The sequence below is a fragment of the Herpailurus yagouaroundi genome, unplaced genomic scaffold (genome assembly GCF_014898765.1).
Source record: "Herpailurus yagouaroundi ecotype Mexico unplaced genomic scaffold, PumYag 100, whole genome shotgun sequence".
Classification (NCBI taxonomy): Eukaryota; Metazoa; Chordata; class Mammalia; order Carnivora; family Felidae; genus Herpailurus; species Herpailurus yagouaroundi.
The window spans coordinates 53,877,527-53,905,485 of record NW_024412391.1 but is presented as its reverse complement, the minus strand read 5'-3'; the positions used below and the strand labels follow the sequence as shown (position 1 = coordinate 53,905,485).

The window sequence follows — 27,959 nt, the reverse complement described above, 5'->3', positions numbered from 1 at the left end:
GCCTGGAGCCTGCTTCAGAGTGTGTGTCTCCTTCTCTCTCTTCCCCTCCCCCACTCACACTCTGCCTATCTCTGTCTCAAAATAAACATTATGAAAACCAACAATAAAAATTAAAGGGGTGTTGAGAAAAAACAGTTTTTTAAAAACATGTTTGTCACTACTGAAATGAGATGTCTTTAGGAAAAAATATATATATATATATATAATAATAATAATAATAATAATAAAATTAAAACCCCATGCTACATAGATAATGCAGATCACTCTATTTATCTGGTCCAAGCACTTAAAAAGTTCAGCTCTGATCTTTTTTTTACATTTCTTATTGCTGGAATTTCATCTTCATTTCTTCCTGTTGGATGACTCAACTGGATGATGGTGGAGATGGTAAGCCCACATGTACTCAGATCCACCCTTCTCAACCTCTGGAGCTAACGAATTCTCAGCTTCTGGTTCGGCTGCTTTTGTCTCTTGCCCATCTTATGATTTAGGATTTTCTGGGAACCTGCATGCATAAGTGAAATTGTGGCAGTACTGACAATGAGATGGATGGCTGCTGACTTTGGGTCTCATCTCCTTGATCTTCCCTATCTTCTTCAGTGCTATCCTCCAAAAACTAGGCTGTCTTTGGAGAGGAGGACCCCTGTGCAATGGTGATCTTATAAGCCCGATGCATATTTTATCTCATGGGTCTACCCTGAAGTCTACCTCAGAAGACTGTGGCCAACAGACACTGGTAACCACCTGTAATAAGATGGAAATCATAGCCTGCATGAGGCCAGGCCTTTAGGAGCAAGCTCAGTTCCCACTCTTTCCCCCACTCTCACTATACTGGGTATTTGCTGGGAGTCGCGGGGACGACACTGGCCAAGGGGATAGCATGGATAACGGTTATGATCTGCTGCTTACCTACTGCCTGTCACTGAAACTCCACTCAGAGCCTGTCACATTTGCTGCCTGCACGCCCTTTTCTCTTTCAACGTCTGACTCTACAGTTCTTTTAACTCATATATTGCGAAGGTACTTCCTGGGATTATTCTTCTTTACAGTAGTCTGGGGCATTCCAGTTGATGAAACCATATCAGTTTCCTATACTCAGTCATTTTATTGTTCCCAAAACCTTCATCAGGATGACCTTGTTGTCCCCACAGGCAGATGCCACCACTCTGTGTGCCACTGCCCATGGGGCCACGCTTGGTGTCTTCAGTGGCTGCCGGGTCTCGGCCTCGCTGCTCCGGATTGCGGTCACAGTGACTGGGATGGTCAGAAAGCTGTGGCTTCTCCCAGGGGGGTGGGTGATAGTAACTAGACTGGGGTCTGCTGTCCACTCTTGCCACCATTCCAACTCTAGAAACGTGATTTTTTTTTTTCTTTTTCCTTCTGGATCCTTTCATAATTTCAGTTGTTTTTTGAGGTTTTGTTTTGTTTTGTTTTAATTCAAGTATAGCTGCCACACTAAGTTACATTATTTTCAGGTACCCAACAGTGACTCCACAAGTCCATAAGTTATGCTGTGCTCATCCTAAGTGTAGTTACTATTTGTCACCATATTGTACTATTATAATATCTTTGACTATCTTCCCTATGCTCTTTCATCCTGGTGACATACATTCCATAACTGGAAGGCTCTGCCTCCCACTACCCCTTCACCCATTCTGCCCATCCCTCAACCTTTCCCCTTTGGCAATCACCTTCAAACTTGATTTTACCTCTATCTGTTCTTCATAAGACATTTTTAATTTCCACAACTCAAGTCTCTGACTAAAACTTCCAATCCATCATTTCTCTTACTCTCTCCTTACATTAATCTTGCCATTTTAGCTCAATGAGGCATCCAACACTATATTAAACAACACTTAAAAAATCAGAAGACTATAGTTGAAGGCATTCGAGCTTTATTACTGCCTTGATCTATTGGCTATCCACTAAATCTCCATTATGAACTCCAACTACAAATCAATCATGTTGTTTTATTCCCTTAATTTTCTATTCATATGTTTTACCAGTTTTAAGTGTACATACTTTGAAGAACCAAATATCCCTACAAGATTTGTCACAAAAAATTTTACCTAACCCCCTTCACTCTAATTTGTCTTCCCCATACACAATTATTTTTCCTTCATTCAACTATCTCTTCTATTATTCACTTCCATGTTTAGCAGTCAACTATTGCTGGAAAACAAATACACAGGCTCAGTAGTAATAAGCTTATTTTTCACTTGCAGAGCTGTGTGATGGCTTACATGGTTGTGCGGCAAGCTGCAGGGCTTTGAGTTGGCTGCGGCAGCTAGGACCCATTGGTCACACTCTGCAAGACAAACCGGAGGGGCTACAACCAACCAGTATATGCCTTCCTAGCAGCAATACTAGAACCACAAGAGGGCAAGCCCAACAGTACAAGCACACTTAAGCCTCCATCTCTATCACATCTGCTAAAATCCCAAAGCAAGTTAGGAGGTCCAATCCACAATCGATAACCAGGGAAAACCCTTCCCTCACCAAGAGGCCATGGCAGGAGTGCAGAAGTAGAACAGTGTAAGAGGACTGAAAATCTGGGGTCAACTAACTTATCACATTGTGATCTCTGAACATACTGTGATACTACCTCTTTATCTTCTGAACTGTCTATCTACTGAAGAATTCTGTCCCTTTCCTTCTAACCTCACCATGATATACACTAATACTTACCAATTCCCCACTCCTTCAATGTCATAATTTTTGGTTAAATCAGTATTGAGTGTTTACATCACTGACTACGTAAACATTCCTCCGAGCTAAGTCATTTATTATAATTCCTTTCTTGCACAAGCCTTTGTCTTCCCTGGAATTAAAACCTATCTTCCAAGTGTATAGTTTTCTATATACTTAATGACTCATTCAACAGCTAACACTTAGCTATTTGTTTAGATCTACTGTCAAGACGTTCACACACAGGCACTTCACCACTTTTATATTCCTGAAGTAATCATTCTTGGAGTCTTCTGAGGTTTTTCAACATGGACAAGTTGTCTTCTTCCACTCACACGTTTTGTGTATGATGTGGTTATTTTTCTGGGAAAGGATTTTACCAGTTTGAACTTTTATAACACACATCGAAGTTAGGATCCATTGTTTTATGGTAATTGTGTCACGGTCCACGGCTACAGATAATCCAGTTACCTATCTATCCTTTCAGCTTTAACATCATTCACAGTATTATTTCTGCAAGGCAGCCTGGGAAGTTTGCCCAACAAAGAACAATATATACATTAGAGAAAAATTAAATCAAAGGCATGCATGCACAGGTTTCTCACTCTGTAGTTACAGATCCATGCTCAGAATGTTTCAAGTAGAAACAAAATAGACTATCTTACAATTAGGTAAACAATGAACACCTGCATTCAATTTATCATCTGAAAATCAAACTTTAAGCAGTTTGCATACATTTACATTGTCTGAATTATGCAACATATTCTAGAATTGCACGGGAGACAGTTATCCAAGAAGCTTGGTTCTTAAAATTTATCAGATCATTTTATGAATAAACAATTTCAGACTAAGTCCATAGGAGGCTGAAAATTCAGAAGCATCTCTCATGCTTCAGTAAACAAAGCACAAATGACCTGGCTAAGGACAGGATTTCTTTGTATACAAGTGTTTTTAATGTGTTTACATAAAGTTGTACTCAGAAAAGGTTTTCAAGTGCCTATCAACAGAAAACAAAATTGTCAGTTTATCACATTTTTGCCAACCTTACCCAACCAAAATTTGTTATGAACCTAGAGAAAAACACCATCCATGTGTATCAGTTCACCATTACCTAGAAAATGTAGGGTCCTTTTGGGTCTCCAGGTAATTGGGGAGAAAAGTTATCATGGGAAAATGAATTTACCAGTAATTCTAAAACTGTGTTTTTAGTCCTTCTGTTGACTTTCACAATCAAATATTGTCAAGCACTATTAAAAAGTAAGACTTTCACTGGAATATCTTACTCCACTCTCTCCTGGGCCATCATTGGAAGAGTAAACTGACCAAAGGTTAACAATAAAATTAAGAGTAAAATATTGCCGAGAAATATATTGAATGGACATATTACATATGCATTATCTAGCCCTAATATAAACTAAGGGGAAATGGAAACCCTTTATCACCATCCAACCCCAGAGACAAGGCAGCTTCAAGTTTATTTACAGAGATCTGTTAAAAGGCTGTTGCCAGGGGGCGCCTGGGTGGCGCAGTCGGTTAAGCGTCCGACTTCAGCCAGGTCACGATCTCGCGGTCCAGGAGTTCGAGCCCCGCGTTGGGCTCTGGGCTGATGGCTCAGAGCCTGGAGCCTGTTTCCGATTCTGTGTCTCCCTCTCTCTCTGCCCCTCCCCCATTCATGCTCTGTCTCTCTCTGTCCCAAAAATAAATAAAAACGTTGAAAAAAAAATTTTTTTTTTAAAAAAAGGCTGTTACCAGAATGTCAAGAGATGATAAGTATCTGAAATAAGTCCAGGAAATATTGAGAAAGGAGGATCAAAAGTCACAAGTTATTTCAGTAGCTACAGGACTGGTGACATTATTATCTAGGCTGAAAGATGTAGAAAAGTGAGTAGGTCTATTGGTTAAGCTCAAGGCATCATTTAGATTTAAGCCACCTGTAGGACACCTAGTAAAATTACTCTTAGGAAATTGTAAATAAATACCAAACATTCATGGGGAAAACACAGAAAAGAATTATCAGGAAAGTTGAGGAACATATGTATTTACTAAGCAAATATTTAAGGATAATTTACCAACCATTAAAAACTATAGATACTCATGGGGAACCTGGGTAGCTCAGTTGGTTAAGCATGCAACTTCAGCTCAGGTCACGATCTCGCGGTTTGTGGGTTCGATCCCTGCATGAGGCTCTGTGCTGACAGCTCAGAGCATGGAGCCTACTTCAGATTCTGTGTCTCCCTCTCTCTCTGCCCCTCCCTCATTCATGTTCTGTCTCTTTAAAATATAAATAAACATTAAAAAATAAAAAAATAAAAATTACAGGCACTCAGAAGGATGAGTAAGGCTGGGGAAAATCATATAGGCAAATTTAACACAAGGAGATAATGGGTATATCGGAGGTATGTTCACAGGCTGAGGGAAATAAGAGAAGCACCAATCCTTTCACAAGATTAGCTATTATTTTTTTTTTAATTGACACATTATGTAAGTTCTACAAAATTTAACCTGAGTTCAGGGCAATTCAAACTTTAACTATCTGCCTTAAACCTAAATTAGACATTATCTGAAGTCCTTCATTGACCAGAAGTATAGTTTTAATATTAACCCATCTTCTACACAACTTGCCCAGTAGCCTCCTTCTAAAACACATTCATTGGGGCGCCTGGGTGTCTAGGTCTATTAAGCGTCCAACAAGCTCAGGTGATGATCTCACAGTTTACAAGTTTGAGCCCCACATCAGGCTCTGCACGGACAGCTCAGAACCTGGACCCTGCTCCGGATTCTGGGTCTCCCTCTCTCTCTGTTCCTTCCCCACTCGCACTCTGCCTCTCTCTCAAGAATAAACATTAAAAAAAAAAAAAATACACTCCTTGTAATTTATTATCTTTAGTCTTCTCTCTAGTTCGCTCTTATCTCCCATGATAGTTTCACCCCTTTACAGTCTCACTTTGCAATTTAGTTTCCTCAGCACTAACTCTCAACTGACACATGATCTAGGAAACTACCTGTGGCATTTTTCATGAACTCTGTTCTTTCTAATCTGCATCCTTCGATCATGAAACAAGTCATAACTAAGAGTAGGAATGAAATCTGCCTCAACAGTAGGCCACAGAGATGGAACAAAAAAATGATCTGTTCGACAATGTGAATGAATTTCAAAATCATTATGTTTTAAACTAATAAGCCACACACAGAAGACTACACCTCTAGGATTCCATTTATAAGACTGCTACAAGGTGAAAAACTATACAGGCAGAAAACAGATCCATGATGGCTAAGCCTGAGAATGGGGAAAATGAATTCACTACACATTTGGCCACGTGATTTGTACTATCCAATAGGAGAAGTGACAGTGTCGCAGTTGCAAAGGTTGTAAATCTAACCTTTAAAAAACCTTGCAGCTTACCACTCTCTTATACCTGTGTCACTTCCATAAAAGAACATACCTGTAATAAACTGCTGATCAAAGAAAGGCAAAGCATGGAAAACTGTCCAGCGTATATACACCTGCAGTGTGAGCAGAGCTACCCCAAAACAGAGCTATCTAGCCAAATCCATATCAGAATCTCAGCTAACCCACAGGCACATGAGCATAAATTAATGTTGAACTACCATGTTCTTGGATGGTTTATTACACACCATGGATATAGCTATGGCAAACTAAGTTGTTGGAAAAGTTTTCTGAAATTTACCAACAACTAGGAAGACTTTAATGACTATTCTATAATACAGCAAGCAACTCTAAGTAATAAACTACAAATATATGCAGAAGGAGTCTCAATAATGTCTACCAAAAGTCATGGAGAAATATTACCGGTAAGACTCTCTTCATACATATATTCATAACCAAGTAATTTTAGGAAACTCTAGTTATTTGTTAAGACTGTAGAGGTAGACAAGAAAATTATTAGCACAAAATTAAAATAGGAGCAAAGGGAACGCAGGACAAGGATGAAAACAAAAAGGAGAATACTGAAGACATCAAGTAAAATACCAGCAATGTTTTATTTCTTAAGCTGGATGATAAAGACAAGATTAAATACCTATTTTCTTTTAAAACTGTCTATCAAAATATATGTAATACATGCTAAGGAATATATTTTATCAAACATGCATATTAACACACATGTACACAAAAGCCTTGCCACGTAGAGAAAGAATTAAGACCTGCACACCTGTCCCTCATCCACAGAGAGCTAAAACTGTGGTCCCTGGACAGGATGAACTTCATAGTGCAGTTACAGACTGGTGAGGATCCATTATAGCAAGATGATCTGGATACACTGGAAAGTTATCTAGGAACACCTGGATTTCAGTATTTCTTCTGTAATAGGTAACAAGCTATTCTGAAGAACTTAATAAATCCCATTAGCTACAAGGAGGGTTTTTTTTTGTTTTTGTGTTTTGTTTTGTTTTTTAATCAAAAAGTATAAAGCAAGTGTGTGAGAACACAGCCCAATAGATAGGTCACTTTCTGCACGTCCTCTGTATGTTGTATGAACTCCATCCTGGATGAGCAGAGTATGCCCCTGGCAAACAACAACTGCTCCAGACCATTACACCTAACTTTGGCCACCAGGCTTTGATGTACTGAGACCCTTGCATTTCATATACTACACTAGCCCTTGTCTCTAGCATAGATGGAGCAAATAAAATTTGTACCACTAGTAACAAAGCCTCAAAGTACACTAATACACAATCTCTAACCTCATTTTCCTTGAGTAAACTGTCCATGATACAATAACTGAGTTGTCAAACAACAATTTTAATGTCATACTCATTTTTATCTTAGTAGTGAAAATACCTACAACAATAGGAGGTTTTCAGTTTTTGCCTGAATTTTTCTGAGAACATCATCAAGTGAAATACTGTATACTTGAAATTGTTTTAAGATTTTTATTTCATTCTTAATTTTAGGGAGAAAAAGAGCACAGGAGCAGGGGAGCCGGGCAGCAGCGGGGGGGGGGGGGGGGCGGGAGGGAAAAAAGAGACACAGAGAAAGTATCTTTTGTGCGTGTGTGTGGAAATAATACAAAACGTTTATTTTCGGTATCTCACAAGAACACAGCTAAGTAATCCAACTCTACTGCAGCATTATAAAAATCATCCCTTCACCACAGGGTAAGATTTAAATGCATCTGCACAAGTATGCATGCTATATTAAAGGAGAAAGGTTGCTGCTGCCCTGCCAAGAACTTACGGCCCCTATCCAGGTCCTACTCCAATACTGGTGGTCCCAATGGTTTTATTGAAATAAATCATGTTTAAAAAATAAAGCATTTAAAAAGACAAGTCAAAATGTCTCAGTAACCATATACCCATCTCAAACTTCATCTATTTAAATGTTACATTTGCCTCTTGCTAATAAGCTTTTATTTCACTCAAACTGAGCAATAAATCTTCCATACTGACGTATCTTCCTTGCCCAATTAATCCAAAGGAAGAAAAAAACTGCAATGATTAATAAAGAAAAATGTAGGAATTAACACACCCTTTTAATATGTTTTTAAATATTTTTAAGGATTAAAAAGTGTTTAAAGTTTGTAATTCCTAGTAGGAAAACATCATCTGAATGAAAACCCTAATGGTAAATCACTGTAAAATGTTTCAGTTGCATGTGGGGCAGAGGGGTAGGGATTATCTTCACAGCACCCCAGCTTTCTCCATGAGAACGTCAGAGATACACTGGTTTGTATTACTGTGACATCCAATAGGTGATCGAAGTTGCTTTTCCTTCAGCAAGGGCTTTGTTTGTCAGAAAGGCATTATGTTGACCTCCAAATTTGGCTGACAATTTACGATGAGATTCATAACCCTTGGGCTACTCTGATATTTTGACGTATTTGCTGGGTTCTGGGCCACATCCTGGAAGGCCACCATAACTTCTGGATCCTGCATGACTGCAAGAACCCCTGGGTCACTAAGAATTTCATTCAGCCCAGGCATTCCTGTCATTCCAGGCATTCCTCCCTCCCCCACCCCCATTCCAGGCATGCCTCCAGGAAAATTACCAGGCATTCCCCCAGGAAAGCCACCTGGGAAAGAGTCATACTGAGCTCCTGATTTGTCTGCCTTTTTCCTCCCTATGGGCTCTCTCATGTTCTTCCGAGCCTTCTTAACCCTTTCTATTCTTTCTTTGATCTCTCGCTCTTCACGTTTTTGCTCACACTTTCTCCAACGTTCAGCAATTTTCTGGGCCCTTGGTTGAACTTCTTCCAACATTGCACGAGCATCTTCATCACAATCCAGTTTACAAGCAAGGGCAATATCATGCGCTGCTTCTTCCCAATGGCCCAGAAGTCAGTGTGCTTTCCCTCGCCCCTTGTAAGGCTGAGCTGAATCAGGATTTATTTCAATAGTTCTGTCACAGTCTCAGATGGCAGCATTTGGCTTCTGTAATTTGATGAAGACACTGGCTCTCTTGGCATAGAGAATGGCCAAGAGAGGATTCAGTTTGATGGCATCCATGAACAAGTCAATGGCATCCCGTAGTTCACCATCATTTAGGGCATCAATGGCAGCCACTTTTTTATCATTTGCCTGATCCATCATTTCCTCAGTTATCTGTACATTTTCATCTCCCATTTCTTGATGGGAATCAGTATCTGGTTCAATCACACCTTCATTGTCAATTTCTAGATCACTTTCCTCACTTGATGGTTCATCTGTCTTTATGTTTTCCTCCGCCTTCTTACTATCTGTTTTTTCTCCCTTGATATTGTCTTCTGATTTAGTTTTATGAGTAACAGGTGGTATTTTACCCTCCATGCTCTCTACCCACTCCCGCAGGAAGCGCATTTCCTTGGTGTGCAGAACACTCAGATCCTGCTTACACATTTTCATGAAGGCCTGAAGCTCGTTCACTTTGCAGGGGTCCATGGTCCAGAGGCGGTGGTGGGTGGCCGACGCAGCTAAGGTTGTGGCCCCATTCCAGGCGCAGGTACTAACTTAGAGTGACCGTGTGGAGAAAGAGAGTATCTTAAGCAGGCTCCACACTCAGCACAGAGCCTGATGCAGTGCTCTATCCCATGACCTTGAGATCATGACCCCAGCTGAAACCCAGAGATGGACATTCAACCACCTGAGCTACACAGGTGCCTCTACTTGAAATTGTTTTAAGTTTATAGTACATGTATTAGATGCTTACCCTGCCTACCGCCCCCCCCCCCGCCTTTTTTTTTTTGTTTTGTTTTTAAGGAAAATGCCTAATCTAAAGTCCATGGTAAAGAGGCATCAACCATGTTTTATTTCCTGTCATTTCTTCCCTCTCCAACCCCATTCTGGTATTTGGTCTATTGCATCAGGACCTATCAACAGAGTAGCCAATCTACCAGATGATCTGTGGCTTATGGTCTGGATGAATAAATAAAGGGGAGTAAATCACATTCCATCTGCAAGAAATTTGAACTACGACATAACAAAACAAACTGCAAGCTGTGAAAGGAAGCCAAACCTACAATGGCACACATTGTTCTTACAGCGGAAGAGATATGGCAAGTAAAACTCAAGTTACAGGAAACAGAAATCATAAATTAAGCAGAGGAATAGAAAAAAATGGATTAATCATAAAGCAACAAAAACCCTAGTTCTAACAAATGTGCCAACAACTTGCCAGTTACCAATTCCATTTTTCCAGAAACTTAGAGTCTGTCTTGGAAAACCTAAAGTCTTCTTTCTTTGCAAAACCAAGAGATAGTCAAGGAGATACCCTGAACACTGGAAAGTTAAAGGAACAGGAAGAATTGTTAATAGAGGCAATTCACCTCAAAATTCTCCTACAAAACTGGTGACTGTATAATTGTAACAACATCACTGCTGTTTGTAAATATGGTCACGATCCAAAAATCTTTCCCACAACAATATTTCAAATATCACACTGAAACCCTCCAAGAGTGAACTCTGGCAACTCTTTCACAATACATGTGAAATCCGCCATATCAGCTTAACTTCGGCATGAACTTCTAGAATCTTCTACCACGCTAAGTGGTTTAGAGTGCCTTATATAGTCTCAGGTTCAAGGATTTCATTTTTAACTATAAATACGTGTGTACAATACATCTACTATACAACCAACACCAAAAGGAATGGTACTTACTCTTTTTAGAACACTATGTTGGTAATACATGGTGCATAGGAAACATAATGGAAAATGATCATCTGTCCAAAAACTGTTCGAAATTTAGTCTTTATGCTAAAAAAAAAAAAACATGGTCTAAGAGTAGTCTTTCATAAAAAAGACGTGGAATATATTTTAACTAAGAAAAACTAAAGGGAAAAAAAAAAGCTGAGAGAATACTGAGAACAAAACAGAGGACTCCTACCCACTGCCAGGTCTCAGTCTTCTGAAGGAAATGCATTCCCTCCTTGATTAATAATCATTATTTCCCAACTGTTGACAGTTATTCTCTGATATTCAATGTGAGCAAAAACACACTCTCTCCCCCAAAAGGATTTTCATATTAAACAGACATCTAACAGACACAGGCCTAAATTAAATACAAAAAAGTAAAAAAACAAACAAAAAAACAACTAATTAGTTTTCATTGTGAAAATATCAAGAGGAGGAAATACATGTAGATGCTAAAGAAAGAAATCTCTCTTAAAATGTAGATGTCATGGAATCAAGAAAAATCATCTGCCCTACTCATCACTCATCACAGAGGTACTATTTCTCTACGGAATTCTCACATGGGAAGATTTAAGACCAATCAAGTCCTGTATGAGCTAAAATTATCTTAATTTTGAGGCATTGGGATCACAGAAAAGATGAAAAAATATTCTCAGAATGAACTTACCAATCTTAATATATGTCATTTATATATTTTTATACATTTCATTCATTACATATTAACTGTTTTATGTGTTATGTTTTGAGGTTAGGAGAGAGAGAGAGAAACAAATTCAAAACATACCAGAAGAGTTCTTACCCCAATCTTGAGGAGTTTATGTTGTGTGATCTTTTTCCATAAAGTGTGCTTGTGAAAGATTTGAGTGATTTCCCTGAAAACTAGAAACTATCTTACTTGATCATGCAAATGCACAGCAAAAAGATATAAAACTTTCTTCGTGATGAAACTTTAAGTTGGACCAACCGGGGACTAATTTTGTCTAGTGCCTGAAAACTACCAAATCATGAAAAAGCCCCTATATTTCCCCCAGCCAGTGCCATTTCTGATTGCCTTGTCACAATGCAAGAGAAAAATAAGAGTTAGGATCTTTTTGTCTTTCTAGGTTGAAATAAAGTCAAAGTAAGTGCCAGGAGTAGGGCATTCCAATTCATTTTCATGTTTTTAACTTTGTCCCTTTTTTCCTCAAAAAGTAGAAATATGTCTATGCACCCTTTAAATCACCTCCCTGAGAGAAATAGTCTTCCTTTCTCATTTCCAATAGTGGGGATGTAGCAAGATTCTCACACAGAGTTGTGACATCGAGGTTTTGGAAGCAATTTTATTCGTGCCAGCACGGCTCAGTCGGGCTGAGCCCTAAACCGAGCCCCGAACGCCATATGGCAGAGTTTTTAATATATTTCCTAGTTCTTTGTCTCCCATATATGGTAACACACACAAACATGCAGTCTGATTAAGTGATCTCATGTTACAAATCGTGAGGGATGTTGTCACATACACGAATAGCCTGGTTACTTTGAAGTTTCTGTGTGTGTGTGTGTGTGTGTGTGTGTGTGTGTGTGTGTGTGTGTGTGTTTTCTTGTCTTAGGGAAGGGACCCTACCAAGGGAGGGCTCCAATTCACTCCACATGAAATTGGCTATCTTCAAAAGGATCACAGCCTTGGAGAAAAATAAGGGAAGGTGGCTAACATAAAAGGTGTCAAGTAACCTTGAACACTGTGTCTCAGAGCACATGTTGTGCAGACAAAAAAAAAAAAAAAAAAAAAAAAAAGTAACTCAAAGGAAATAGCTTCTGGAGACCAGCATTGCTCTCCACAGGGTAAAATACTCTTTCTTTCATACATTCATTTCATTCAAACACTTCCTAAGGTAAACAGTGTATTTGTCTTGAAATTTTTATGTCAGTATATTTATATCAATGTGTGTATACCCTTATCTACGTATAATTTATCAACTAAGGATACAACTTCTCTCATCTATTTTCAAAAACTACATACATGTTGTACCTTAGGACAGTAATTTTAACCACACTCACTGCACGCTTAGTGGGAGAAAATGTCTGCCAATTTGTCCAGGATAATTTGAGGGTTTTGTTTTGTTTTTTGTTGTTTGGGTGTTTTTGGGTTTTTGTTGTTGTTGTTGTTGTTGTTTACTTTACTGAGTCTCCTGAACGATTCTAGAATCCTGCCTTAATTTCTAACTGAAAGTTTATATATCCTGGACATTTCATTGTGCAAATACTCTGATCAAATGCAGAAAAATCTAAATAGACTACATTCAAAATACCACCAATCTTGTTTCAAATCCTGTTAGAAGTACTATAGATTGGGGCGCCTGGGTGGCGCAGTCGGTTGAGCGCCCGAATTCAGCCAGGTCACGATCTCACGGTCCGTGAGTTCGAGCCCCGCGTCAGGCTCTGGGCTGATGGCTCAGAGCCTGGAGCCGGTTCCCGATTCTGTGTCTCCCTCTCTCTCTGCCCCTCCCCCGTTCATGCTCTGTCTTTCTCAGTCCCAAAAAATAAAATATAAAAGGTTGAAAAAAAATTTTTTTTTTAAATAAAAATAAAATAAAATAAATCCTGTTAGAAGTACTATAGAGTACTGCACCTAGATTATGTCATAATAGTTTGGAAACAAATTAAAAAATTCTTGATTTCTTTATAAGAATCACACATGTGTAACTCTCCACCTACAATTTTGTTGATGAAATCCTCACTACTGTGTTTTGAAGGAGAAAACAGTAATCTGGGGTCCTTTTTAACATGATAGCCTGCCAACCCTCCAATAACACAGTACACACTGCAGGCCACAGAAGGCCAAGTGGATCCTTTCCTACTAGCTTTCTAGACAGCTTGTATAAAATACCTGCACTTCAATCATTAAAATAATTAAGACACACTATAACCCCACTATGGCAAACTTCAAAAAACTAGAATTCTAGCCAGAAACATTATCATTCACAAAATCACTTAAGGTTCAACTTTACAACACAGGTTTTTTATATTTTTTTATGTATTTTTGTATTTTTTGTATTTATATTTTATACAAATATATATAATCTGAGGTTCAAAAGAGTCCATTTTTAACTGTAAATAAATGTGTACAATACATCTACTATTCAACCAACATCCAAAGGAATGGTACCTACTTTTTTTGGGGGGGTGGGCACAAGCCAGGGGCAGAGAGAGAAAGAACATCCCACAAGAGTCAGAGGGAGAGAGAAAGAAGCAGGGTTCACCTGAAGCAGGGCTCAAGTTCACAAGCAGGGTTCAAGCATCTGAGACAAAGACAGATGCTTAACCAACTGAACCACCCAGGTGCCCAATACTTACTCTTTTTAAAATACATTGGTAATATATGGTGGACTTGGCAGAATAGAAAATGATCATTTGTCCAAAAACCGTAAAAAATTTAGTGTGTGTGTATGTGTGTATATACACACACTAGTGTGTATAGATATATCTATAGATATATGGGTACCTATATATAGATATAGATATATCTATAGATCTGTATAGATCTATAGATACATCTATACACACACACCATTTTAATCAGCAATTAATATCTAAGAGACAAGTCAGGTTTATTCAAGGTCCAGGCTATAATGAATTTAGCACTGGAAGTGATTAGACACTTGTAAGATCATGATTTTAGTCTTTTACAGATTACTTCCTTCCTTATGTTACTATGAATTTGAAAAAAAGGGGCAAGAAATTTTGAATACTAAACACCTTCAAGAAGTAATCTATTTTCAAAGTATTTCAAAAACATCAAACATATTCTTACTAAAATTTAGTATAAATCATATGCCTTTGAAATGCAAAATTTTTACCCTTTGGATTATCTGACAACAGTTTTTCTGCAGTAATTTTTTAAAAAAAATTGTAATTTATCATGGCTTAGGAAATCAGCTAACGAAACATTAGAAAGATATATGGAATCAAATTAAGGACTTCTTGTACATGGATTTGGTGATGTCTATTTTGGTTGACTGGGATTTTTTAATTTTTTTCTTTTTACCTTTTGACCCCCTTTACTCATTTCTCCCACCCACCCCTCACTTCCTACCTCTGGCAACCACTAATCTCTTCTCTGTACCCATGAACTTGAGTTTTGTTGTTAAGACTCCCCATAAGAGATATTTTCTTTATTCACCATCTATTGGCACTTTGGTTGTTTCCCTATGTTGGCTATTGCAAATAATGCTGCAATGAATGTAGGTGCACAGATATCTTTTTGAGAGTTTTTCTTTTCTTTTAATAGATATCCAGAAGTGGAAGTGCTGAATCATGGCAGTTCTTTGAGAAACCTCCACACGATTTTCCAGGATGGCCGCAGCAAGTTAGACTCCATCAACACTGCAGGATGGTTCCCTCTATTCCACATTCTCACCAACACTTGTTATTTCTTGGCTTTTTTATACTCTGCCTTCTGACAGGTGTTGAGAGGAGATCTCATTGTGGTTCTGATATGCATTTCCCTGACTGGTGAAGGTGAGCAGGTTTTTATGTACCTGTTGGTCAGCTGCAGGTGTTCTTGAAAAAATGTATTCAGATTATGTGCCTGTTTTTTAGCTATTTCTCTATTGACTTGTAGGAGTTCTTTGTATATTTTTGACATAAACCCCTTATCAGAAAGAAGATTTTTAAGTATGTCCTCCCATTCGGTAACTTGTATTTTGATTTCTTTCCTTCAGAATGTAGGTACAGATTTCAGTTTGATGTAGTCTCACTTATCTGTTGTCCTTATTTTTGGTGTCAGATGCAAAAAAAAAACAAAACAAAACCAAAAAAACCATCATTGCCCCAATCAATGTCAAGGAGCCTACCACCTATGTATGGTTGAAGTTTTATGGTTTCAGTTCTTATGTTCAAGTATTTATTCCATTTTTAAGTTATTTTTTGTGTATGGTGTAAGATACTGGTCCAGTTTCCTACATAAACACATGGCTGTCTAGCTTCACCAACACAATTTATTGGAAAGACTGTCCTTTTCCCATCTGTTCTTGATTTGTTATAAAGTAACCATATACCTATGTGTTTATTTCTCAAGTGTTCAAAAGAGTTCAATACCTTTTCCTGAATTTACCAACCTAGAAATGGTTGCATAACCAAACACAGGAGCTCAAAATTCTATTTCAGTTTCCTATAGCTTTCTTTCTTCCCAGTGATAAGCTCTATGAAAGTTTATAAAATGCATTAATCCGTTACACACACACATTAACAGCTGCTGTATGTGTAGAACTGTGCAAAGCATTAAGAACAAATTGACTGCATTCTTAAAGTTCTATAGCACAAATAAACATTTAATTTTGTCAACTTATTTATTCCTCATTATATATAAAAGATATGGCTAATGATACAGCTTAGTAAAACTTAAGTACATTTCTATTCTCCAGCTAAGTATGCAAGATTGCCTTCGTCGTTACTTGTCCCCACTACTCACCTCTGCGTATCTTGTCTGTAACTAGCTGAAATAAAAAGTTAAAGTAAATCGATAAAATTATCTAGAGGTCCACTGGTTTCTTCTGCAAAAATGTACTTGTTTCTCACGATATTACTAGCTATGATCCACAGAATATGCTCCTCATGCAAATAAGTTTGGGAAATGCTAGCTTAAAGTTTAGCAACTTTGCATCAGGCCTTGGTTACTAATATCCACTTTAAATATTCAAATGAGGAATATTATGCCTAGAATTTCCCAAATATATTTTACCATGAGGCCTTTTCCCAAAACTTACTATCTTCAAGAATATTCCATGATACCCAGTTTAGAAAATTATGATTTAACATTTCTGAGTTCAGCTTTTTCACTCACTCTCTTTCTGCAGAATATACTCACAATCCCACCCTCTCAAATCAGGTAAATCATATCTACTTTATGGTAATTAAAAAGCAGAGGCAGGCACAAATGTACATGTTAGGGAAACAATAAGCTAAGCTAAACCATTAAAAGGAAAAGCTGAAGAGTAAGATGTCCAAACAAGGCTTTGAAAAGCCCAAATGCTATTCCTGGGTATCCAGTAAAGACCATGAACATACATAGAGCTGTCCACATGTCCAGGAAAGACCTGACAAGGTCCCATGCTCTTACTTCTGACTAATCTTGTGCTTCACAAACAGGAAGTGAGAAGGAAGCCAGAGTTGTAAACTGCTTTCCTGAGCATAGCCAAGTGTGTCTCTACACACAGAGACAAGAGGCAAAACTGGGAACATGGTTTGTTCCAGATACTTAAGGAAATCTCTTACCATTAACTGACCACTAAACTATCCTAATAGAGACCTCAATGGCTACATAGGACATAATAGACAAGAATACACATACTATAGAATTCAGGTAAGTCATTTAACAAATCAAAAGTACCAACAAGTGGGGGCAACTGGGTGGCTCAGTTGGTTAAGCATCTGACTTCGACTCGGGTCATGATCTCATGGTTCATGAGTTCAAGCCCTGCGTTGGGCTCTGTGCTGACGGTTCAGAGCCTAGGGCCTGTTTTGGATTCTGTGACTTCTCTCTCTCTGCCTCTCCTCTGTTCATGCTCTGTCTCTGTCTTTCTCTCAAAAATAAACAAACATTTTTAAAAAATTTTAGAAAGTAGAAACAAATATTTTCAACAGCAAACCATAGAGGTGTGGGTTCTTATTTCCAAAGTTGCTCTACTACTAAAAAAGTTAGTTTTCAAAAAAATTAGCAGATATGCCAAGAAACAAGAGCATATGTCAAGAAAATCATACAACTGTCCTGAGGAAGACTAGACTTTGGACTTACTAAAGACAAGTTATTTTAAATATATTTAATGAACCAAAGGAAACCATATCTGATGAACTCCTGAAGGCAGTGGGAGAACATATTCTAAGTGCTGATAGGAAAAAGACCATGAACTAAGAATTTTATATCCAGCAAAATAATCCTTCATAAATGAAGGATGACATTCTCAAGTAAGCAAAGAGTGATAGAATACTTTGCCAGGCAGCATGCACTACTAGAAACACCAAAGGGAGGCCTTGAAGCTAAAGTGAAGTAACATTAGACAGCAACCTGAATCTACATAAATAGACACAGCCAATAAAAGTAACTACATACATAAGTTAACACAAAAGGCAGTATAAATATCTTGTACCTCATTATCTGATTTAAAAGGCAATTGAAAAGAATAATTATAAATGAGTCCTGAAGAGTATACAGTGTATGAAGATGTCATTTGTTTGACAATTTAGCACAAAAGACTATATGGAGAACCCAGCACTGCTGAATCTTATGCTGTTGACAAAGGTAAGGTTTGTTTTTGTTTTGTTTTGCTTTTAATGCTAAAAATATATATAATTAAAATAAAATGCAGGAGAGACCCACACCTTTGCAGGCAGTACTCAATTTTCAAATCACCAGTTTGGGAACTTTAGTGTCACTCTCAGCCCTATAAGAAGTATAAAATGCATAGAATTAGTCCACTTTATATATTGGAAATGTACTTTATAACAGTATGAGCAACCTGCTGCTGGAGCTACATTTACTTAGGTTATTACCTTCCAGAATCCAAACAACTTCCTTGAATACTCTGCATCAAGATATAAAGATTTTGTTTAGGTGTTGCTAAATTCAGTACCTATAAAAATGCCGACTCAAAACCCATCAGATCAGTGTTCTAATGTGTTGTTTAATAAATGCTTGTAGTAAACTGTCATACCAAAATGAGATACAGTAAAGATAGCTGATTTCACCTAAAAACATAAACGTGTTCTAGCTTTTCTTCCATTTATTTTATTCTTACGGTTTTGTACCAGTCTCAGCCTACTGATAGGAATGCTATCAGCTGCAAATGTCCAGGGGCACTCACGTGGGCCCCAGTCAGCCTCCCAACAGGCATCTCCTGTCTCCAAAACAATGTTTTGAGTGAACTAACCCTGGTTGTTCTTACTGTGATTCCCAGATACCCTTCAACAACAACCATCAGGAAACTTGAAAAACAAAATAAAGGTTTATCGCTTACAAAACTTGGAAATGACACAGCATAACCAGGGATACACAATGAGCTCCCAGGTAGAGAACACACATGCACAGGTCAAGGGTTCTGCTGTCCTGGGGTCAAGCATGGGGACCTACGGGTTGGGAGGCTCAGTCTTTATTGGTGAATTTAAAATGTACAGGGAAGAATTTAAGGCACAGGAAGTGAAAAGTGGTCCTAATGGTCAGTTATCAAAATCAGCTAACATCTCTGAGGCAAACACAATGAAGATGAAATCCCTGCCTTCATGGACTGCATATTTGCAGGGGATAAACATAAATAAACCAAATAATTGCAGATCCAACTAAGTACTACAAAGGAAATTAAAACGGGAATTAGAAAGAAGGAGAAAAATAGACAGGAAGGCTTCATGGGGAGTTGATATTTAAGCTGTGATCTACAGGATGAAATTAAGCCAGAGCATGAGAAAAAGCACTTGTGTCAGCAGAGAAAATGATATATGACCAGTCAGGTTTGTAAAGCTGTTAATACCTCAATAATGTTACAGGTTCAATACCTGCTTTGTTCATGTCAGAAAGTACATGGTAAGAAGGAAAAAAAAGTTAATATTTTTTAAAGGCAAAACAGAAACATCTACTATTTGTTTACTACTGATGATTTGAGTACTGGTCATAATTTTTTCATTACCCTGTAATAGAATGATATATGCATTTTCTTGCCACCATCACAAATGTGAAGTGTACCCGCTCACTAAAGTGATGTTGGGATTGGTCACATGGCTTGATTTGTCCAATGGAATGAGAGCAAATGTGTCAATGTGGTAGGCGCATGCATATCACTTATGAAGAATCAGAGTTTTCCACTTGTCTTCTAATTTCTGCCATTACGGTAAGAAGTTCTCCAAGATAGCTGCTGGCCCTTCAGTGTGGGCTCAAGAAACACACAGAGAGCAAACCTGAGCATAGCCCTCAAGCAAGGAACCACATACAACAAGCCAGTCAAGCCCAACCTGGATCAACCAACTCCCAGGCAATCCACAAACAAGAGTAAACAGCTGTTTCATCCTGTGAGTTTGGGGGATATCTGTAACAGCTGATAAACACTTCTAATACCAAGCACTGAACCTGAAAATTTCATATTTCATCCAAAGTTCTCACTGACCCTTTGAGATAGGGCTTAAAGACATACCTATGTAACCATTAAGAAAATGAGGTCATGAAACAGACGGACAGGTTAAGAACCAATGTTCAAACCCAACAAATGAAATTTCAAAGTTCTGTGGCTTTTTATTACTGTGATAGACACCTTTCTCATCATTAGCTTCAGTCTACTAACAACAGTATCAATCAACACATAGATTCTTGGCCTGTGACTAGTCTAGGATTTTCAGATGTGAATTACAAAAGATAAATTAAGAACTCTAATTGGGGTTTCCTGATTTGTTTTTGTTGTTGAGTGAATCTCAGGATTCACTTTACCTGGGTGCAAACTAAAGAGTCCTACCAAATCTTAATACCACTTTAAATAATATCACTATTTTATCTTCCAAAAAATAGAGTCAAGAAGCAAGCTACACCAGGGGGAGAAAGTATATATAATTATACTATTGATCATTGTCATTTGGTTAGAATAATTTATTTTTTATTTTTTAAAATTTACATCCAAATTAGTTAGCATATAGTGCAACAATGATTTCAGGAGTAGATTCGTTAGTGCCCCTTACCCATTTAGCCCAACCCCCCTCCCATAGAATAATTTTTTTTTAATTAAATTAAACTTTTACCACAATGTGTTCATGAAAACAAGAAGACATTTTAAGTACAAATTTGACAGTGGTAACCCCTCTTCAAAAAGAACTTATTAAAGAAAAGATGTTCCTTTTAGAATTAAAACTTAATTTAATAAATTAATAAATTCCTTCATCTTAATGAATAAAGCCATGGTAAAAATAAAAAAAAATAAAATTTAACTGTATCTTCAGTGCTGCATTTTAAGGGTTCCCCCCCCCACATATTACACTGCTTTATATCCCACTAGGACAGGATCTAACATGATTTAGAATAGGGTTGAAAACAAAGGGCATTTATGCATTCCAAAATACATCAAAATCAAGTTTGCAGTAAGTATGCTAACTTACTTCTAATGAAAGGGGAAAAGTGTAACTTCCTGATACTCTTAATTCCATTTAGTATTTTGTGGTAGGGAACACACAGACTGCACCCATGTTGCAAACTATCTTCATCAGATTAAGGAAGGCTTTGGACATTTAACTTATAAAGAAACTTCCGATTACCTTAAGAAGAAAAAGAAAAAAAAAAAAAGCCTGACCAAAGCATTTTACAAGTTTTAGTTATTTTTAGAATTACAGGATAAAACATTTTTCCTGGCAGTTTTCTCATTACCCTACAGACTACTATGACTAAGAAAAAGGTGTGTTTCCAAGAAAGGAATTTAGAATCATTAAACACAATTAAGAAGGATGTTTCCTGAACCTCCTTCACTGAACTCGATCAGAAAATAATGGAGTTAGTCATCCTATTTTATTCCATTTCAAATACACTTATTCCCCTCGGGCATATATATAAAAAAACATATTCAACATCAAGACTAACCCACAAAGTTAAACCAAAAAGATGAAAACCAGAGATAAAAAGACAGACAATATGCTAATAAAAACTGTACTGAATATACTTCCAATGAAGTAGGTAAGGAAATACTCCAGTCTTTTCATTCTGTGTTGCCAAATCTTATTGAAAAAATATCGTATAAGTAATTATACTTTTTACAAGTGAGTATCATCAAGATGTACTAGAATAAAGCATGCCATTGTTGTAACAATCAATTTCAGGAAACCTAACAGGTATTGTAATGATACCACAATTTTGATCTTGTTTTTGTCATTCAACAGATAGATACTGTCCAAGTACCTTAACCTCTTAATTATAAAATAGGAATCTATCACATACTATTTATTCTGCCTTCCATAGAGTGGATAATCTGAACTAGTAGTCTGCCTTTCCCTTTGCATGAATGGGTAGTTCCATGTTAATTTAACAAATTAAGTGTATTCTAAGATGAGGCAGAAGAAGACATTTTCAATCAGTTTCAACTGACGATCTATAATAATCTTAAAAAAAACATGTACACTCCTCCTTGGTCAATCCTTCTCTATATAAACTCCCAACCAACCGAGCAGTGAACAGCAGCTGAAAATACCTGCTGCTTAAAATAGACACTTAGGCACAACAGATACCAAAAAGACAACTGAAATCAAAAGGGCAAGTGGTTCTATATTAAGTGATAGGCATTTACTTTTGTTCAATAAATACTGCATTTTATTATTTAAGTACCATGTATTTTAAATTAAGAAATCTAACAATGAATAGAAATATGTGGCCAAATCGGTTTTAATTGTGTAAGCTAAAAGATCAGTCATTACTGGAACGCTGCAAACTGAGGCCAGTATTTCTATGACTGAAATTAATCTTTTGAAGTTAACAGTTTGAAATGAAGTATGAAATCTCTTTTGAGCCAACTGTTTATTTTCTAACCCAACTTGAAATGCCCTTGTCGTGATTCACCTGGCCAATGTCTTCACTACTGCAACCTCTTATATGCTTTGAGGGCATCATTCCATCGGCTCAGTCTCAGCTGCATTAATATCTCATGCTTACTTAGGCTTATATCACCAACCAAATGACCACTGAGTATCCTGTCAACCGCTACTCAGAGGTAATCATTGCCATACCCAACTCTTTACCTGTTTCTGAACCATAAAATGAAGGGCAAAAAAATTTTAGATTTTCGGGTACAGGGGTGAATATCGGCCCAGAAATATTTAAGATCGTGCTCATTACTGTTCAAGTTCACAGAACTAGAAATAAAAGTAGGGTATTTTGGGGTCCCAAAATATTCTTAACTTCTTCCATCACTGGGAAGGAGAACAGGCTTAAGAAAGGTAGTATATATTAGGAGGCCTTTCTGTCAAGACAGGCAAGCCCCTCAAAGGGAATACTGACCAGAACAGTGGCTTTATGTCAGTACCTGCTCAAAGTGGAAGTTCATTTATTACTACAGTATCAAGTATAGTACCCTACGACTGCCTCTATTATTTTTTTATTACATAACATATAGCCTTAGATCAAAATTCCTGATTTAAGTTATAATACGTAGCTGGTTCAACAACTTATATACACTATTTATGCTCAATAATAAAACATTATTGGAAATAGGAAAAAGTTTCACACAATTCTACATTACTTACAAATCTATCTCAAAATGATGAAACAAAGAAAAAAGTTCATATAATTAACCACATTTACATATAAATGTTACCAGGGACTGAAGTGATTGAAATGAAGAATAGAATTGTTCATAATACGTAACTTTAATTGTATACTATTTAGAGACATTTCTTTCTCCATCCAGCCAACACTGTATTATCCCCTTTCATGGACAAGAAAACAAAGACTCCAAGAAGTCTAAGAGTAAGTTGCTGAAACTAGCAGAAATTCAGCTATCTTCTCCATGTGTTACTCTTAAAACAGAATGATTGTGAGAGATAAGCAGCCTCAAATTCTTTGAGGAAGGCAATCTGTTTTCTACTGGCTGTCTTCTAACTACTCCGACCTACATAGTAAAAGAAAAGAGATAGGGCCTAGGCACAGACCTGGAACCTAACAAGACTGGCCACTTCCCCCTTAGACTCATAGAACATAGTCTATTTTCAAGTTCACCACATTCTTCAATTCATTGTTGATCACAGCCAACAGATTTCAATATTTTTTTTTATCCTGGATGTTTTTTCAGTTCTCAGTTTTCATTGTATTCTTTTTTTTTATATTTTCTGTATTTGTCTTGAAATTCATCAGGTCTCATCTATTAAGTCAATGTTTTCTTGTATATTCAACTTTTCAATATTCTTATTTTGAAACACTACTGTTTCCAACATCTGGGTTTTTTTTTTCTATTGACTCATTTTCTTAATATAAATCACCTTTACTTTTTTTTTTTTTTTGAACATATAATAACTTTCAACTGAGTGGACACTGTAGATACATGTTACAGACAAGTCTTTCTTCTTTCTCTGAAGAGAGGTGACTGTTGCCTGTAAGTGGTCTCTACTCTTAAGATGTGGTCCTTCTGGATTATTAATGAAAATCCCAGGGTGTTTACTCACTACTTTTAACATGACAGGATTCCAACCCTCAACTCTGTTTCCTTGGGGGTGAGTACCTGCTTCAGTCTCTGGTCATCTTTCAGCCTTCCACCTGATGTCTTCACACTGCCTTGGAGTACTGCCCCATACTGTACAGTTCAGGAGTTAGCAAAGCCTTCAAGATGTTATAATCACATATGCCCCAACTGTTCTGTAGCCATCCCAACTGCCCTGGGAGTCCCGTGTTCTAGACTGTGGCTTCTCAGGACAAAAATCGTAGCTTTCTTCCTTGCCACTACAGGAATGGAGAAGTGGCCTCAAGATAAACAAGGAAAATGATATTCTTCACTCTTCAGTAAGGACTTGTACACTACACATAATTTGAACAAGAAAGGTTTAAACCTCTCTTTAAAGGTCTTTTATTTTTGTAATGACTTGGATTTAATCATCAGAAGCAAACTAAGTAGCAATCTTACAAAAGAGAAAACTCTCATGTGACGCCACCCAGGCACCCCTGTCCTTATTTGATTTTAATACCAACACTATATTTCATGAGGTAGGTCATTTTTCCTCACTTATTCTCTGGAAGAGTGTGTATAAGAAGCATGTTGAATCTTCAAATTCTGTTAGAACTTCCTACTAAAACTGCCTAAGCCTGGAGATTTTTTTTAGGGGGCAATAGGTTAGGAAGATAGCTTTTTGGTAGCTGTTGAATTAACATAATTTCTGTAATGGTTATTGAATTATCTAGGTTTTCTCCTTTGAGCTATTTTTGACACTTTTTTTTTAGAAATTGACCAATTTCCTTGATATCATCACTTGTTGGCATATTAATTAAAAATCTATAGGAAGCCATTGGTTTACAAACTATATATTTTCTTTCAAGACCTGTTTGCCTTTTGCAAACTGAGCTCAGACAGAAAGGAGCTGGGGCCACCCCTCAATCTGATCCCTTCCAAAGACATCCACAGTGTCCCTGAGAGTCTAGCTCAAGGAAGAGGGAGCATCTGCTGGCTCTGTACACTGAGGTCGCCTTGCCCACCACTCACTCCTGGCCAGCAGTGGAAGCCTGCCTTGCTATGGTCATCGCCCTTTTTTTTTTTTTTTTTTTTTTGTGGTTGGAGATGAAGTCCTCAATCCCCAGTAGCAGAACTGCTGTCTTTTATGTTTGCAGCTTGACAGCCAGGGGCACCCAGATGCCCACCTCTTTCATGTCCACCAAGGTACTGGTTTCAAAGCTTTCTGGGTGTACTTGGCCCAAAGGAAAGTAAGCAGATAGATAGCACTGGCCTCAGAGTTCTGGATAAGGGTACGAAGAACGACCTCTAAGGCCTGGACAACAGCCTAATGGCCTGTATGGCCATTGTTGCACACCAGTCACAGTCTTGGACTTTTCTGTCAAAACATGGGCCACAGCTATTTCAGAGGCCCCACCTCCTGGAATCATCTGGGGGTCCAGAAGGACATGGGGACATACTTGCATGGCATTCTGGAGGTTGCATTTCACTTCTGAGAGGTTCTCTTTGCTGGCCCCATGGAGGAGAATGGTACAGGCCTTGGGGTCTTTACACTCAGTGATGAATGTAAAGTACTCATCTCCAATTTTCTTAATATCCAATACACCTGCTGCCACTGTCCCAGCATCTTCTCTCAGCTCCTCTGGCCAGCTGACTACCCAGGCCCCACAGGCTCTGACAATGCCATTATTGCCTATCTGACAATGAGTAAAACTCTAAAAAGTCTGAGGAAATATACCCAAGAAAGGAACAAACTTAGAAAAAAGAGGCCCCCCTCTCCACAGCTGAAATTGAGAGCTTAGACCTTTAAAAAGGTCTGGATGGGGCGCCTGGGTGGCGCAGTCGGTTAAGCGTCCGACTTCAGCCAGGTCACAATCTCGCGGTCCGTGAGTTCGAGCCCCGCGTCAGGCTCTGGGCTGATGGCTCAGAGCCTGGAGCCTGTTTCCGATTCTGTGTCTCCCTCTCTCTGCCCCTCCCCCATTCATGCTCTGTCTCTGTCTCAAAAATAAATAAATGTTGAAAAAAAAATTAAAAATAAATAAATAAATAAAAATAAAAAGGTCTGGCTGCAGTGCCTGGATGGCTCAGTTGGTTAAGCATCTGAGCTCCTGATTTGGGCTCTGGTGGTGAGATGGAGTCCTGCAACATGCTCTGAGCTGACAGCGCTGAACCTGCTTGGGATTCTCTCTCCCCATCTCTCTGCCCCTCCCGTGGCTGCATGTACTCACTCACTGTCTCAAAATAAACATTTAAAAAAAATTTTTTTAAATAATAATAAATGCAAAGGCCTGGCTCTAGCCCATTGGATGGTCAAGAAGTTTAGCAGCCTGACCTGGGCCAGAGATGGTGCACCATCAGCAGGCCAAGGCTGGGATGTCAGAAACCATGGGCTACGATACATGGCCAAGAACTCAAGGCAGCTGAACAGGGTACTGCACACAGGGACCAACAAGCTGGAGCCTTCTACTGTGCCAGGGAACTAAGGTTAAAAGGCACATAACCGCAGGCTGGGGCTGGCCAACATGAAAACCTTCACTAGGGTGTCAGCAAACAAAAGCTGCCTGGCAGGGAATGGGGGGCCAGAACTGCCATCAAAAACTTGATAGAGAATAAACAACACTCCACGCTGCACACCCATGATAATAGCAGCTGTGGACCCGGCAGGAATGCAAGCATACCACAACCAGGAGGAAAAACCCCTTCCTCCCACACTACCCCTTCAGCACCCTCCACTGAGCAAACTAAAATTTTCTTGGCAACGGAGAGATGTCCACAGGATCTAGCAAGACAGCAGTGACAAGTAGATTTAGACGTGAGAGACAAATTAGGTGGCATCTCATGTAAATGTGGGTTTTATCCACTGTTGATTCCCGTCAGGGATTGAATCTCTTTCATTTTCTGCCTACTTTTAGTTGGTCTTTACTGCCTTCACCATAGATCTATTATACAGATATATATAACATAAATAGATCATCTCTGTATTTGTTTCTGTCTCAATACATATAGGTAGCAAATTATTTTTTATCTACTTCAAAGTCGGCCATTCGAGCTATTGTGTCATCAGTAGACGTCAAAAGCTGTGGATGATGATTTGATTTAGAATCTAGAGAATACTTTGAGCAGAGAACTTCCACTCATTTAATGTTTCAGGCTACTTACTGTGAGGTTTTATCAAACATGGCCATGTTGGCATTCAACGGTACACCTAAGTGTCACTGACAAACCCTTATCCAAGATGTTCTCAGGGGAAAAAACAGATTTCCACTAGACTTCCAACAAAATTGAATTTACTCTAAAGCATATGAAATGGTATCCTCAAATGGACCAGATAAATGCCAAAATCACATTTATAGCTCACAATTTGAAACATTTTCAAGATGTCAAGGCGCAAAAAAAAATCCTGTCCACAAAATGCAGCAAACTTGGAAATGACATGTCAATATTTTTATGTGTTAAAATGCATAATATTTAAATACATGTTAAGAGACATGTAGTTTGGAGGGATAGATTACACAAAACTAACTCAGATCAGGGTATTCTCTACAACAAAGGTTGTTCCTAAACATGCCAGCTTTAATATTATATAGTTAGCAATTTTTTTTTATGTCATTATATAGGAATTTAAAGTTCTAGGCAGCAGACCAATAAACCACAATCCTGTGGGAACCACTTAAAAGCAAAACTTTCCTTCTAGTTCTTGTGGTAATACTTTGTGAAACAATAAGAAAGCTGTATTACAAAATCAAGTAACATTGGCACCAAACACCACAGAATATTTTTATGCAAGAATTGTGTGTCTTCCAAAATGTATTCTTTTGTAAACAAAGTAAGAAAATTTAGCAGTGCTCACAACTCAGTAAGAGCTGACTATACAGGATTTATCGGTCTGGGGAGCAGGGCTACTGTAAGTGATCTAATCACTTGTCACACAGGAATCAGACCTCACACAATTGTCAGAATTACTAGGGAAGGAGCAGAATAAAGGATGTGTTGAAGGATCAGAAGAG

At 38.1% G+C, this 27,959-nt stretch overlaps 2 protein-coding genes and 1 long non-coding RNA gene across 5 annotated transcripts in view; 1 reads left to right on the top strand and 2 right to left on the bottom strand.

The window, feature by feature from the left end:
- Window positions 1-27,959, bottom strand: part of CRPPA (CDP-L-ribitol pyrophosphorylase A) — a 345,176-nt gene that overhangs the window by 241,703 nt on the left and 75,514 nt on the right. The window lies entirely within an intron of this gene.
- Window positions 28-9,579, bottom strand: LOC121028672 (putative protein FAM10A5). The gene is made up of 2 exons (XM_040472526.1): window positions 8,665-9,579; window positions 28-71 (listed from the first exon to the last, which is right to left on the bottom strand). The coding sequence occupies exon 1, from the start codon at window positions 9,562-9,564 to the stop codon at window positions 9,058-9,060; it is 507 nt and encodes a 168-aa protein (XP_040328460.1). The 5' UTR covers window positions 9,565-9,579; the 3' UTR covers window positions 28-71; window positions 8,665-9,057.
- Window positions 7,656-27,959, top strand: LOC121028674 (uncharacterized). Its single transcript, XR_005789377.1, has 3 exons — window positions 7,656-7,985; window positions 22,236-22,239; window positions 27,949-27,959. It is a non-coding gene; the product is annotated as an uncharacterized LOC121028674 (long non-coding RNA).